Source organism: Gossypium hirsutum, chromosome D05, assembly GCF_007990345.1.
Source record: "Gossypium hirsutum isolate 1008001.06 chromosome D05, Gossypium_hirsutum_v2.1, whole genome shotgun sequence".
NCBI classification, from domain to species: Eukaryota; Viridiplantae; Streptophyta; class Magnoliopsida; order Malvales; family Malvaceae; genus Gossypium; species Gossypium hirsutum.
This window is the reverse complement of record NC_053441.1, coordinates 6,245,524-6,261,791: the sequence shown is the minus strand read 5'-3', so window position 1 is coordinate 6,261,791 and position 16,268 is coordinate 6,245,524. Positions and strand designations below refer to the sequence as shown.

Below are 16,268 nucleotides of genomic sequence, written 5' to 3'. Positions count from 1 at the left end.
AATGATACATAACATTAAAAACTATATTTTACTTTAATCATTTAAAATTTATTTTTTATTTCTCGGTTGTTGAAGAAGTGGATAAATAAAAGTGAGAATAGATTTTCATGTTGATTTTCATTTACTAAACGTAATTTCGTTTTACTTTTTTAGGACAAATAAATGTAAATTTTCAAACCTGAGGGAAATACTGACTCGAGTGGTAATGATATTCAAATGTGATTAAAATAATAAAGCTTTAATATTTTTTAATTTAGTCCAGGAATTCTGTTTGCTTGAATGCATGTATTCAACTGGATCAAGTCATAGTTAGCTATATATTTATTATGTTTTTTTTTCTTTTTTGACTTTTTTCTATTTTGATCATGTGTCTTCTTTCCTCTCCTTCGCTTATGTTTACGCCGGCTGGATGTCAAAGTCATCAACTTATCCCTTGTATTCTTCTTTCCTCTGCAACTTTGTTTGATTTCTTCTTCTCTTCTTTTTTATTCTCTTAGCATTAAACAAATAAAATGACGGTCAATTTCATTTAAAACCTTGCATTTTATTCAAAGGTTACACCCGATTTAGTATTGACATTATATTATATATATTAGCTTCTTCAACTTTATTTCCAAAACTATATATGTTTTCCTCGAGAAACAATTCATTCAATCAAGGTGACATTTGAAGAACATTTGAGCTGGTTTTCAGAAAAAGAAGAAGAAGCAAAAACATGTCCGGAGAAGGTGAAGCAAGTAGTACAAGATCATTGGAAGAAACACCAACATGGGCTGTTGCCGTTGTTTGTCTTGGTTTGGTTTTGATTTCAATAATCATCGAACATATAATCCATATGATTGGAAAGGTATTTTCCCTATACATATAAATTGCTTTTAAAGTTGATTTTCAGCTGGTTTTTTAATTAATCATCTGTTTGCTTTGGCAGTGGTTAACGAAGAAACATAAACGAGCACTTTATGAAGCTCTGGAAAAGATTAAGTCAGGTAAAACTAGCATCCGTTTTTAGACACTAGTTTAAAGCTTAAGTTAAAGATGATCAAAAACTAATCATTTGAATGGGTTTGGGTGATAGAGCTTATGTTGCTGGGATTTATATCATTACTCCTAACAGTAGGAGAAGGTTCAATAACAAGCATATGCGTATCAGAGAAAGTTGGATCTACTTGGCATCCATGCCATAATGATCGACAAGAGATCGCGGATGAACCACCTTCGGAAGAAGATACATCAGATAACAACGAACATCGCCGGAGACTTCTTATGATGTCGGATTCTGTTCGAGTTTTCCGGCGTTCTTTGGCCGGAAAATCAGAGGACAAATGCGCGGACAAGGTATACATGCATATCCATCCCCTAATCTTTCTTCTTTAATGACGTCCCCATGACTATGAAGAGTTTGTTTTGCACCAGCTTACGTAACCCCCCCCCCCCCAAAAAAAAAAAAGGGGGAAAAATCCACGTTATGGTATTGAATATATATGTTATTTATTATTCATATACATCTATACATCATAATCCGATTGACTAACTAATGTATACAATAAAAAATCATAACATCGCCTGATTTGATAGTTAATAACATTTCTTGGTGCACAAGATGGGAAGTTCTCTGAATTTTCATGTTGAGATTCCCATTTCTTTTCTTTTCTTTTTTTTGTATTCAAAGTTAAATTTTCTTTCATTGTACTTTGTTTTTTTTTTCCGAAAGTATCTAAGAATTATCAAAGGTTGGTAAACTACTTTAAGGGGTTCGAAATTTATGCAATAATATGAATCTTACGTTCTAACTCTTGATACAAAAGCGATGTGAATATTCTAGTTAATATCATACTAAAAATATCTTTAATAATTAAGAAAAAAAAGCTGTATGAAAAAATAAATAAAAGTCATGTGTTAATATGTGTTAATTAATTTGTATATATTGCAGGGAAAAGTACAATTTATTTCATATGAAGCTCTGGATCAACTCCATTATTTCATTTTTGTGCTGGCCGTTTTTCATGTCATTTACTGTATTCTTACGCTTTTGTTGGGCAGAGCTAAGGTATACTCAATTTATAATTTAATTGATTCGCGTTTACTATATAAATTAATAAATTTTCTAAATTTTAAACATTGTTTAATTATATATATAAAGGATAGCAAATTTAAATTCTAAACTTAGGGATAAATTCTTTGTATATAATTTTTATTTTTTTGATACAGATGAGAAAGTGGAAGAGATGGGAAAGGGAAACTAGAACAATTGAATACCAGTACTCACATGGTTAGTACAAATTATAAATTTTAATTAAGTATATTCTACTAGAACGTCATCCATCCATGCATTTCTGCATATACAATGTGCATGGTTTTATTGTTATTATCTGAAGAGATAAATTATGTAACCAGTATTTTTAAATTAAGTAGTGATAAATACCAATAATAATATATGTAGAAATCAATAAGTAATATTTATTTAGAGTTTTCTTTCATAAATAAATAAGATGATAATCTAAAATGGATTTCATTCAAATTAGTTTGTAACACTAACTAATTAGTGATGGATTATTGAACAGATCCAGAGCGGTTCAGATTTGCAAGGGAAACATCGTTTGGAAGAAGACATTTGAGTTTTTGGACCAAAAATCCCATTCTACTGTGGATTGTAAGCAACTTTTTTTTAAAAAAATTTATTTTAAAAAAAATCTTTTGTTATTTCATTTTTTTTAAAAAAATCCGAATAAATTATTTTTCTTTGAGTTGAATCTCAAAAAAAAAAATCAAATGCAAGATTAACTAATAATTTACTGATAAGTTAAAGTTAACAACTTATTTAAATAAAAATAAAATTGGATAAATTAAAAGTATAAAACATTAAGGCTCATATTTAAAAAAAATGAAAATATATAATTAAAACATTTCCTATATATCGGAAACTAACTTTGAATTATTAATCTTGATATGGTGAATAAAATTTCTGGAATTCCCTCCTCTCTGAATTCAGTATTTGCACCACATTAAAAAAAGTAATGTATTTTTTATTGAAATAAAATTGTTTTAAAATAAAAATATGACATTTTTGAAAAATCATTTCATATTTTTGGATGATAAAATTTATTTTCCTTATTTCCAACTCATATTCTATTTTCCCTTTTTCAGGTTTGTTTCTTTAGACAATTTATTAGGTCAGTCCCTAAAGTTGATTACTTGACCCTCCGACATGGATTTATCATGGTATTCAATTCCTTCGTTTCTTATATAAATTGTTTTCTACTATTAAAAGTATTCCACTAAAAAGCATTTATGTTTTCCCAGGCACACTTGGCACCCCAAAGCCAAAACCATTTTAATTTTCAAAAATACATAAATAGATCACTGGAAGAAGATTTCAGTGTTGTTGTTGGCATCAGGTAATTAATTTTATCCATATACTTCAATTGTTGTCTCTATTTTTACTTACATAAATTGACTCCATTTTCTCAAGCAATTGTCCAGCCCTCCAATATGGTTTTTAGCTGTACTCTTCCTACTCTTCAACACTCATGGTAAGTCTTACATATTTATATAAAAGAATAAAGAAAAAGGGATTTCAGATTCTTTATTTTCATTGATTTATTCAATTTGTGGTACAGGATGGTATTCGTATCTGTGGCTTCCATTTCTCCCTTTGATCGTAAGCACCCATTACTTAATTACTTATGTGTTATGATCAACATTTAAAGAGTGAGAGAGATGGACGAAGGGTTGTGATTTGGTGATAACCGTGCAGGTGGTCCTGTCAGTGGGGACAAAGCTGCAAGTGATCATAACAAAAATGGGGCTAAGAATTCAAGAGAGAGGAGAGGTGGTGAAAGGAGTGCCAGTGGTTGAACTGGGCGACCATCTTTTCTGGTTCAACCGCCCCAGCCTCATCCTCTTTCTCATCAACTTCGTTCTTTTTCAGGTATTATTTCTTTTTTAACACCAACCTATCATACAATACAATAAATAGTGATATATCAAACATATATAGTGAGATTAAAATATCACTTTTCTTTCTTATGTAATTATTGAATAATTCTTTTAACTCCCAAATTAATCTTCTGTTTATCTTTGTTTTACAGAATGCTTTTCAACTTGCATTCTTTGTATATACTTGGGTACGAAATAAATGTATTTTACTATTTACTATATGAATGAGGTTTGATTTTTCATATTTTATTTTTTAATGAAATTTATTGTCTTCATTGCTGAATTTTACAGTATGAATTTGGGATACACTCTTGCTTTCATGAGCACGTGGAAGATTTAGTCATCTCAATTTCAATGGGGTAAAAAACAATATTATAAAAAAAATTCTCATTCATTCTTTAAAATTATTGGAATTAAAGCTCTAATGTATTTCTAACTCTTTTTTCTTTTTTCTTAAATAGGGTCATCGTTCAAATTCTTTGCAGCTATGTCACTCTTCCTCTTTATGCCCTTGTTACACAGGTAATAAACATATATTTACCATCACATACAATCATTAATTATTTTGAACATTCCAAGTAATAATTTTTTTTTTCATATGATCAGATGGGTTCAAACATGAAACCTACCATATTTAATGAAAGAGTAGCGACGGCTCTCAGGAATTGGCACCACACGGCTAGAAAACACGTCAGAAACAAAGGTTCGACCACGGTGACCCCATTCTCTAGCATACCCAACACCCCATCGCACCACACCTCCCCAATTCACCTCTTGAAGCACTACCGGGGAGAAATGGACAGCGTCCATACATCTCCAAATAGGTCGAGTTTCGATATCGAGTCTTCGGAAACGGATTCTCCATACACTTCCCACCACCCTTATTATGATGATGGTTCAACATCTCACAACCCTAACATGGCGGAGCCAGTACAAGGAGGCACTGATAAAGATATAAACGAGGCGAGTTCAAGTGAAGAACGTGAATCCGAACACCATGCCATCAACATCTTGCCCAAAGAATTCTCTTTTGATAGAAGAACCAATATATGACGATATCTGCATTTTGAATCTCCATGTGTAGCATTTAATTTTATTTTAATTTTTTGAGGACTTTTTAACAAAATCTTCTTTTGTATAATTTGTTTTCTTGTGTATGAAGAGGCTTAGAGATTTAAAAAATTTTAAATTTATTATGTTTAATAATAACATTATTATTAAATTTATTTGAATAATAACTTGAAATATGGATTATGCTTAAATTCACTCCTTTCAACCTAATTCTATTTAGATTTACTTAGCTATATTTTTTTTCTAATTTATTTTTTAAATAAAAATTTAAATATAGATAAAGTAACATACTTTTTTATTACTTACATCATATTATTACTAATTTATTTTTCATACAAAATAAACTACACAATATATCAAAAAAATATTTTATTAAATAAGAAAATAATCCAAATTGAGTAAGAGGCGAATCTGGGGGGCTGGCAGGGGACTCCGACCCCTTTAAAATGGAAAATTGCTATTTAGGCCTTTTAGAATTTTTTAAAATTTTAAATTAGTAAAGGTAAAATTACACTTTTGCCCCCTAAAATTATAAAAATTTGATTTAATCATTTAAAAATTATAAAGATATAAACTATTAAAAATTAAAATTTCTTTTCGGCCCCCCTAAATTTATTTATTTTTAGCTTCGCCCCTAAATTGAGTCAAATTCAACCTTCAATGTTGAAACTTAAATTAAAGATTTTAAATAAAATATAATTATTAAAAGTAACCATCAACAATAAGAATATAAAGACATGACATGTAGTATAAACTATAAAAAGACTCTGTAAACTAATGCACAAATACCATGTTGCAAAATAATCTCAAAAGAAAAGATAGATAAATTGACAATAAGTGTACCATTAGAAGAATTAAAAAACAAACAAGAGATGTATCGCTTTGATCTAAGTGCTTAAAATTGCATCCAAGCTCCACTATAATCAGACCTACGTGACGATTAACTCCGAATCACTTCCAAGAGACTCATCGCATCATTGATGCACAAAAGGCTAAGTCTCAAATGGCCTATCATTTTCATTATTATCTCATATTCCAATTTTACGAACACCATCCTTGTGTTCTATCATAATAAGACCATCAAAAAACGGTTCTCAAGAAATCTAGTAATAGCCTTAACTTGATGGATCTCATATATATATGTCAGAACACGACTAGAAATCATAAATGTTGACACCATTTTTTTGGATGAAACGGTGTCGACTTGGATTTTGAAAATAAAAATGAAAACGGGAGTCGCCACCAATCCTTTTTGATGAGGTGTGATCGGATCACCTTGAAAAGTGGTTGTTTTTAATAAACGATTTAATTTTATTAAAACAACAAGTTTGGTCCATGAATTCAGAAAAATGGGTTCGGGAGTCGATTACGTACGAGGAAGGATTAGCACCCTCGTAATGCCCAAAATTGGTACCTAGTTGATTACTTAATGTCTTGGTGTCGAAAATTGAGAACTTTAAAGAATTTAAAATACGATCCTTCTTTATGTGTGTTATTTTTTAAAATTACTTGAATAAATCAAAATGGAAAATGCATCCTTATCTCGAAGTAACAAGAAGTCACACCCAGTAAGTTAGGACCCGACATCTCATATTTTGAGAGTAAGTTTGCATTTCACTTTTTATTTAAACCTCATTTATTTTAATTTTTAATGGATATTCAGTTATTTAGAATCAACGAGAAAAATCGAAGCCCAGTAAGTTGGGGCACGATTTCTCGAATTTTCTAAATATAGAATACTGCCCTTATTTTCAAAATTTCATGTGTTTGGAAATTTAAAAGGATATTTTGCTATTTTGGTCGAATAAGAAATCGTAACCCAGCACGTTAGGGCACGTTTTCTCGATTTTCCAAACGCAAAACATTGCCTTATTTAGAATTTTTTGAATAATGACGATTACAACACTTGAACAAGGTGTATTTGTTTTGTTCGTGATAAAATAGACCGGTTTATTATCATGGGTACATACAAACCAAACATAACTTTGAAGCGATGAAATGAAATGAAACGATAATAGAGAACATGAAACGATAATTCACGAATAAAATATCACGTTAATAAATGACAATAACATGAAAACAAATGAACAAATTACGCGTGCATAATGATAATAATCATACCACATGCATCACTTTGACATGCCACTATTAATAATCCGAGTGAACGAAATAATCGAGAACAATTTTACGTAGCTAATATTATAAAACAAATAACATATGAGATCAATTCGAAATGAATGGTAAATATCTCAAGCAAACAAAATATGAATCTTAAAATGAAAAATACTAATATAGTTTAAAACAAATAAAGTGCAATAAATAAAAACACAAAACAGTGTCTTTTTCTTTATCAAAAATAAAAGATAAAAATAATTAAAAGGTTAAAGGCCAATACATATATGTGATAGTTTAAAACAAATAATGTAAATAAAAAATTTAAATAAATATTAGGTGATACATTTAAAATAAATAATATATGTAAGACTTAAAATGCATAATAATAAGGAAGAGTTCTTTTAAAAAATAACAAATGAATTAATTAATAATAATTTAAAAAAAGAATAATAAATTAATTAAACAAAATAGGACGAAATTAAAATCGGGCCCAAAATTCGAGGTTTATATCACAAATAAATGAAAGATGATGGTTCGGGACCGAAATGAAATGCGCTCAAGGCTCGAAGGACCTTCAGGGAAATATTCCCCAGTCCAAGACGCAGCGTTTCGGCGCAAGGGACTGTACACGGTCAAAGGACCTGATTGAAACAAAAACAAAATTCGCAGCCCAAATCTAAAAGAAACAGAAAGTTGGATTGTGCCTCAATGCAAGATGGGGGGACTAAATACGTAAATTTCCCATTAGAGCAAAACATGTACAGATGCCCCCATCAAACGGCATCGTTCAATGGATAATATAAATTAAAAATGTTTTTTTTTAGTTCACTTTTCAGATTTTCTAAAAGAAAAACAGAGGGGGGCCTCAATTTTCTTTCTCAACCCCCTCCCCTTTTTCTCAAATGGCCGACGGTCCTAAGACCTCCGGCGCACCACCGACAAAACCAGCGACCGGCGATGGAAAATGGGGGCCGTTAGCCCTTGTCCCGCGGCGTCCTTGAGAGCCAAGACTCTCTCCACCCTTGGAAGTCGAAAATAAAGGAGGTTCTCGGCCTCTTAGCCCGACTTGGACGACGGAGGAGAAACCCTCTGACGACGGAACCAAGACCGCTTCCGGTGAGATCCCTTCCCTTTTATTTCGCTTTCGATTGTTATTAGTTATTTAGAATGGATTTGCAAAAAATAAAAAATAAAGAAATAAAACAAATGAACAAAATCAGAAAAAAGAAAGAAATGACAAAGAAACGAAGAAAACAATTCAAAATCAACCTTTTTCTTTTATCTTGATTTTATTTGATTTCAATATCTGTGTATTCGTAAAAAAAGTAGAAGAAGTATACAATCGTTTCATTCGGCCTTTTATAGCCGATTTAAAAAAGAAATTAAATTTCTTCTTTTGTCGTTTTGTTGTTTGGACTGTTCTTTGTTCTTGCAGGAGGTCTGACGCGCGTGAAGGGCTAGTGATAGGCGAACGGTGGCGGCGAGCATGCGAGGAGGTGCCTGGCAGAGCACGCGACGCTGGGAGTGGTAGACGAGGAGGCATGCGGCACAAAGAAAAACCAAGGTTTTCTGCTGCTAAAATTTTAGTTTCCTGGGCTAGGTTTTTTATTTGGGTTTGGGCTTGAGTTTGTAAATGGACTGTTAATTTTGGGTTTATTATTTGGGTTATTTTGTTGGTATAGGCCCGGGCAGATTTTGGGCTTTACAGCTGCCCCTCTTTGCTCGTTGTCGTGTAACGAAAACAGAGCAAAGACCAAGAAAGACCAAATTTGCCCGGGCTTACCGAGCCTTGGCTTCTTTTGGTGCTTTTCTTCTTCAAGTAGCCTCGTTCTGTTCTGTTGTGTCTCGTTGCTTCAATCCACTTCACTGCGCTCTAGAGAAACATGACTTAAATCTATTCTGCTGCAACTCCATGGGGATGAGATTTGTGGTTTTAGTCTGCTCCACTACTGCTTAGGGAGATAAGACTGGATGTGATCTACTCCACTACTGCTTAGGGGAATAAGATCTGTGGTTTTGTCTGCTCCACTATTGCTTGGGGAGATAAGACTTGAAGCGATCTGCTCCACTATTGCTTAGGGAGATAAGATCTGTGGTTTTGTCCGCTCCGCTACTGCTTGGGGAGATAAGACTTGATGCGATCCGCTCCACTATTGCTTAGGGAGATAAGATCTGTGGTTTTGTCCGCTCCGCTACTACTTAGGGAGATAAGACTTGATACGATCCGCTCCACTATTGCTTAGGGAGATAAGATCTGTGGTTTTCACTCTATTCCACTATTGAATGCAGGGAAATAGAGTTATCGGCTTCAATGTACTTCACTGTAGTCAGGGAGGTAAAATCCGCCATCGTTGATCTGCTTCGCTGCCCAATACAGGAAGGCAAGATCTGCAATCCTCAATCTATTCCACTGTCAAATACAGGGACAAGATCTGCTTTCTTCGATCTACTTCACCACCAGATGGGAAGACAAGATCTGCTTTCTTCGATCTACTTCACCACCAGTATGGGAAGACAAGATCTGTATCTTGGATCCACTTTCTATCAATATAGGAAGATAGGACCTGCTATCTTCGATCTACTTCACGCCAATACATGAAGACAAGATCTGCTTTCTGCGATCTACTTCGCCACCAATATGGGTAGACAAGATCTGCATCGTCGATCCACTTCCTACCAATATAGGAAGACCGGACCTGCTATCTTCGATCTACTTCACACCAATACATGAAGACAAGATCTACTTTCTGCGATCTACTTCGCCACCAAATGGGAAGACAAGATCTGCATCTTCGATCCACTTCCTACCAATATAGGAAGATAGGATCTGCTACCTTCGATCTACTTCATGCCAATACATGAAGATAAGATCTGCTTTCTGCGATCTACTTCGCCACCAATATGGGAAGACAAGATCTGCATCTTCGATCCACTTCCTACCAATATAGGAAGATAGGATCTGCTACCTTCGATCTACTTCACGCCAATACATGAAGACAAGATCTGCTTTCTGCGATCTACTTCGCCACCAATATGGGAAGACAAGATCTGCATCTTCGATCCATTTCCTACCAATATAGGAAGATAGGATCAGCTATCTTCGATCTACTTCACGCCAATACATGAAGACAAGATCTACTTTCTTCAATCTATTCCACTGCCAAATACAGGGAAATAGAGTTACCGGCTTCAATGTACTCCACTGTGGTCAGGGAGATAAAATCTGCCATCTTTGATTTGCTTCGCTGCCAAATACAGGAAAGCAAGATCTGCAATCTTCAATCTATTCCACTGCCAAATACAGGGACAAGTGTTATCGGCTTCAATGTACTCCACTGTGGTCAGGGAGGTAAAATCTGCCATCTTTGATCTACTTTGCTGCCAAATACAGGAAGGCAAGATCTGCAATCTTCAATCTATTCCACTGCCAAATACAGGGACAAGTGTTATCGGCTTCAATGTACTCCACTGTGGTCAGGGAGGTAAAATCTGCCATCTTTGATCTGCTTTGCTGCCAAATACAGGAAGGCAAGATCTGCAATCTTCAATCTATTCCACTGCCAGATACAGGGAGATAGAGTTATCGGCTTCAATGTACTCCACTGTAGTCAGGGAGGTAAAATCTGCCATCTTCGATCTGCTTCGCTGCCAAATACAGGAAGGCAAGATCTGATATCTTCAACCAGCTCTGCTACAAACGAGAGAGGCAAGGTTTATCTTCAATTTTTACTGATCTGTTCTCTAGGGAACATGACCTGTATAATGAACCTAATTATGCCTAATGATTAGGATGGCATGATCAAAATAAATCAAATGCTCCTAACTAGACTTGTGTGAATGGTATTTGAATGAATGCAGAATGTCATGAAAATGATTCCTTAATGCTTAGGTTATCATCGCTCAAAAGCTTATGTCACTAACGTGTCGCAACGCCTTCTTGACCAGCCAGCATTTCCAAAGAAACACGTAATCTGATTGCCCCCACTGTGAACATCGTAGTTCAATCCATTGTGACATAAAATTTGTACCATCAATCTCCTACTGTAACCCAAGGGTAGAAAGATATGGCTTTTTTTTAATCTTCTCCTATCGTAATTCAAGGGTATAAGATTTAAATCCTTCTGGTCCCTTACATCGTTCCCAAGGTGTCGTACCAAAGACTCATGCGCAAACAAGGGCTCTCCTTCCCGAGGTAACCTCTTCCTATTGCCTAAAGATCATCACTTTCTTGTTTATTCAAGCTTTGTCACCAACATGGCGTCTTGTCAATCAACGCATTTGACAACAAAAATCCAAAGAGAAAGTCTAAATTTAGACTGTTCATTCCCAAATTTCCAACCTTTAAATTTGGAGTGTTCTAAACAATTGTCCTGCTTCAGGCTCCTATATTATTTAGAAACTTTCCAGAGTAATACGCAAAACTTCCTTCGTGAAAGTTTTATTAGTCCATTAATCATTATTCCAGTGCAACATGCTTGCAAAAGATCATAACGATAGATAAAATAGAATTGATTTGAGAGCATAGCTCAAAATGAATAAACTATCAAGGATAGCAAGAATAAAAGGGGAATTAATTGGGAACACGTATCTTGAAAAAGAATGAAGTATTCCAAGAAAAATAGTATGAGGACAAGATGCCCCAGATATCGTAGCTTGAACTTCTCTGTACCAACTCTTTGAAAGACTATTCTGTGTTTGACATGTGTTTAGGAGATCTACAAGACTTTGTCGATGCCCCAAGATGCTACCTACCCTTTCCTGTTGAATCAGGTATAGCAAGATCATTACATGCCCCGATTTGATCAAAATTTGAGCTGCTCTGATCGCCTCATGCCCCAATTTGATCCAAAATTTGAGTCGCCCTTTTTTTTAGGGTTTTCAACTCAAGCCCCTTTGGTCTCAAGGCGCCCTTTGCGGGTTTTCACCTTGGCCTCTCCTTTTTTCACTCATTTTTCTTTTCTTCTTTTTCATTAATTCTTTTTTTTAAGTGAAATATTTGTTCCTTGAATCAAAATTCTCAAGATTAGGCAAGTTCTTGCCATCTATCTTGGTCAATACCTACACTCTCCCAGATAAAGCCTTCCACATAAGGTCCTTCTGGCTTGGCATCCACTTTCTTCTGAAGTCCCCTTTGTATGGGAAGGATCTTGTTTGATATTGGGTCCCCTTTATGGAATTCTCTGGAGCAAACCTTGTTTTGGTGAACTCATACCATTTTCTTTTGGTACATTTGACCATGATAGATATTTTGAACATTCATCTTCAACCAGGATTGGATCCAAAAACTCAAAGAGAAGGAAATCTTGACCTCAATAGGTGAAACCGCGATAAGCCCAAAAAGAGGGTGTTGCCCTGAGAGAGTTTTTTTGGCGATATGGTGTTAATCTTGAACAGACTGCAAACTTCTTATATTTTGCTCTTGTTCAAATTTAGTGCATTGTCAAATATGATTCTTTTCGACTTTTCGTAATTTTTCAAAAAATTTACTGTCGACTTCGTGACATTGGCATATGAAGCAGCTTCTTCCCGTGAAGATAAACTGATGACCGCCAGACCTTTTTTTGGCGAGATCGACCTAATAACCTTCATGCCTCACATGGACTCCATTGATTTTTCGTAAGGTGGAATTTGTTTTCACCTTGTTCTACCCTCCTCAATAAGTACGGAGATAGGCCACAATCTATGTCATCTTCGAAGTCATGAGATTCCTCTAAACACATGTCTCGCTCAAAAGGAGATTCTGAGTCTGTAGCAGTGTCATTCATGTCGTTTATATTCAGGGACCTATTGTTGGTGCAAAAGAATATACAAAGAATGTATGAATTTAAGAATAATTATCTTGACAGTATAATTATGAATGAATGAATGATTTTAGAGAAAGAATGAATAATTATTCATAAAGAATGAAAGAATATTAGCTCAAAAATGATCGCAAAGATGCATTTCATTAAAATAATGACGTTCAGACATGAGCCTATTTCACAAAAAAATTCATATTGCTTCAGGCTAAAAGCAACAAGTTTGTTCTGAATATTACTCTAATTAGGCTCTAAATACTACAGAGACTTCTTTTACATTCTGATTTATTTAGAACACTTCCAAGTTTATGAGGGCAGACATCTGACAAAGTTCCCTCTTCAGTTGTGTCTTCATGCATGTCATTGATGTGAACACTTCCCAATATCTCTTCATACATCGTATTCACCTTATTGTCAATCATGATTGGGTAGCAGATTTTCTGTAGTAGATGAGTCACCCAACTTGACAATACCCATGTTGATGAGTTTTTCAACTAGTTTCTTGAAGGTGATGCAATTCTCTATTGAGTGCCCCGTAATTCCTGCGTGGTAGTCACAGTGTGTGTTCGCATTATACCACTTTGGATATGGAGGTTGTGGGGGTTTTGAGTAGGAAGGGGAAACAACATGCGCATCGAATAAATTTTGATACAACTCTTCATATGACATTGGAATTGTTGTGAACTGGAGGTTCTCAGTACCTGGTTTCACTCTAGGTTCTTGTCTCAATGAGCCTTGTTGGTTAGCGACCATTTTTCTTGGCTGATTCACCGTAATTGGTTTTGAATAACCCTTGCTATATGTACTCGTGTTGTTCACCTCATTGTCTTTGTTCTTTGGGGTTGATCTATTGATGCCTTCTTCCGCCTCTATCTTCCCACTTCTTACTGCATTTTAAATCATTTCACCAGACATCACTACATCTGAGAAGCTCATGGTAGCACTTCCTAACATGTGGTTAATGAACGGTGCTTTCAGAGTGTTGATGAAAAGCATCGTGGTTTCTTTCTCTAAAAGAGGTGGCTGGACCTGTGTCGCGACCTCTCTCCATCTTTGGGCATATTGCCTAAAGCTCTCACTTTGCTTCTTTTCCATGTTCTGCAATGTGATTCTATCGGGTGTCATATCTGTCACATGGTTGTACTGCTTTATGAAAGCCTGTGCTAAGTCCTTCCATGAATGGATGTTGACGCGACTTAACTGGTTGTACCACTTAGCTGCAGACCCGATCAGACTGTCCTGGAAGCAGTGGATCAACAGTTGATCATTGTTGATGTATCCTGTCATTCTTCGACAGAACATAGTTATATGAGCTTTAGGACAACTAGTCCCGTTGTACTTTTCAAACTCCGGCATTTTGAATTTGGGAGGGAGTACTAGATCAGGTACCAAACTCAAGTCTTTGGCGTCGACTCCACAATGGTAGTCCGTGTTCTCCATGACTCTAAATTTCTCCTCTAGCCATCTACATCGGTCCTCAAGTTGTTTTGACAAGTCCGTTTTCGCTTTCTCCATCTCTGCCATGTTATCGAGATCAGGAAACACGGGGTTGGTAGGATTATCACCGGGATTAGAACCCGAGCCTATTGGAAAGTTCATCGATGCCGGGGCACCGACCTGGTATGGGATCTAATGGTAACAGGTGCCCTCTGCGGGTACACCTCTGGTTGCACTTGGATGTTAGTTGGGGTGAAACCTGGAGGATAGGCAGGGTCATCGTGATCATCCCCAGCATCAACTAAAGGGCCTTTTCATTTGTCATTCCTTCCAGTCAATAACTGCTTTAATTGGTTCATCACAGTGTTCTGGGATTCTAACATGTCTTGCTGGATTTTTTCCAGTCGTTCGTGCATCTGATCTTGCATCTCTCGTTGCAACTGTTCCAATCTTTCCAACCTTTGATCCATTGCTTTCGTTTGGCGACGAGTACCGTAGTGATATTTGATTAGATTTTTGTTGGTTTCCAGGGTAACTGAAATAATTTTACCTAGTTAGGGTCACTTCGCGAAAGTCTAATGCATATGATGCAATGTAATGCAAATGCATGAAATGAATGCCAAAAGAAACGTTGATTCTTGGTTCAATTCTATTAGAACAACTGGAATAGAAAACAAATCTATTTACATAAAGCAGATATATATACGGCTTTGCCGTCATAGGCGGGGACATTCGATCCTCTTCTTCATTCGAGCGTTAAGATAAATCTCCCGAACTCTTCAAAAGGGACATCCCTTCTATCTCTTTTTTCTTCATCTGGGCCGCGACTCGTTACTCATTCATCCTTGTGATGCTCGTTGGCTTCTCTTTAAAAAGTTTAGCGGTTCTCGAATAATCTTTATCATCTTGAGTCTTCAGGCAACGAGGCAAAGTCGTATAGTCCTCTACTGAACTATCATCCTTCTTTTGTTATATCTTCTCGGACCGTATTAGGACAACCGTATCGTCATCCACTTTATCAAGAAACCCATTTTCTTATGACAAGCTCTCTATTTAGCAATTGAACGTGAATCAACACCTCTTTTTATGAATGCAATGCAATCATAACAAAAAGAAAACATGTTAGTACAAAGCAAAAGCAAGCAAGAATAAATAGAACACCTATTTGGGTGAATACTAGGGGTTCGAAGTGGTTCTACCTAGGGTGGGCTCCTAAGGTTCACTACATGGGGTTTGGTTCTAAAGTAAGGGTACCTGAACCAGCAGATTCCTCGATCCTCACCTATTATAGGCTCATATGGACCGAGTTCAGTTCAGGGGAATACATTTCCCTATGGTCATGCGAAGATGAAAATCTCACGAAGACATAGGTACGGATGTATCCCGGAAGCGATTCACTATCCCATGCGGAGGTGAAAACCTCACGAAGGCGTAATTTCTCACTCCCACTTAAAAGGGTATGACCAGCGGTCATGCAATGCAATGTGCAGAGGTATAAAACAAAATACAGAACATGATAAAAAAATATAACTCAAAATAAAAGAGATGCAATGAGAGGATCGTAAATTTAAATCGAATTTTCCACTTTCAACAAAAAGACAAGAAATAATCAACACGTGGCTTGACTCTCTTACTATCCCCAGTGGAGTCGCCAAGCTGTGGACACTATTTTTTGGATGGAAACGGGGTCGACTTGGATTTTGAAAATAAAAATGAAAACGGGAGTCGCCACCAATCCTTTTTGATGAGGTGTGATCGGATCACCTTGAAAAGTGGTTGTTTTTAATAAACGATTTAATTTTATTAAAACAACAAGTTTGGTCCACGAATTCAGAAAAATGGGTTCGGGAGTCGATTACGTACGAGGAAGGATTAGCACCCTCGTAACGCCCAAAATTGGTACCTAGTTGA

General features: G+C 35.6%; 1 protein-coding gene across 1 annotated transcript; it reads left to right on the top strand.

Annotated features, from left to right (window-relative positions):
* The first annotated feature begins 363 nt into the window (after positions 1-363).
* On the top strand, positions 364-5,062 carry LOC107906727 (MLO-like protein 6). Its single transcript, XM_016833817.2, has 16 exons — positions 364-435; positions 694-847; positions 929-986; positions 1,076-1,335; positions 1,931-2,047; positions 2,209-2,269; positions 2,562-2,650; positions 3,145-3,219; positions 3,301-3,395; positions 3,481-3,530; positions 3,618-3,658; positions 3,755-3,928; positions 4,089-4,124; positions 4,228-4,295; positions 4,398-4,458; positions 4,543-5,062. Exons 1-16 carry the CDS (start codon positions 410-412, stop codon positions 4,987-4,989), a joined length of 1,812 nt encoding a protein of 603 aa, XP_016689306.1. The 5' UTR covers positions 364-409; the 3' UTR covers positions 4,990-5,062.
* The last annotated feature ends 11,206 nt before the right edge of the window (positions 5,063-16,268 follow it).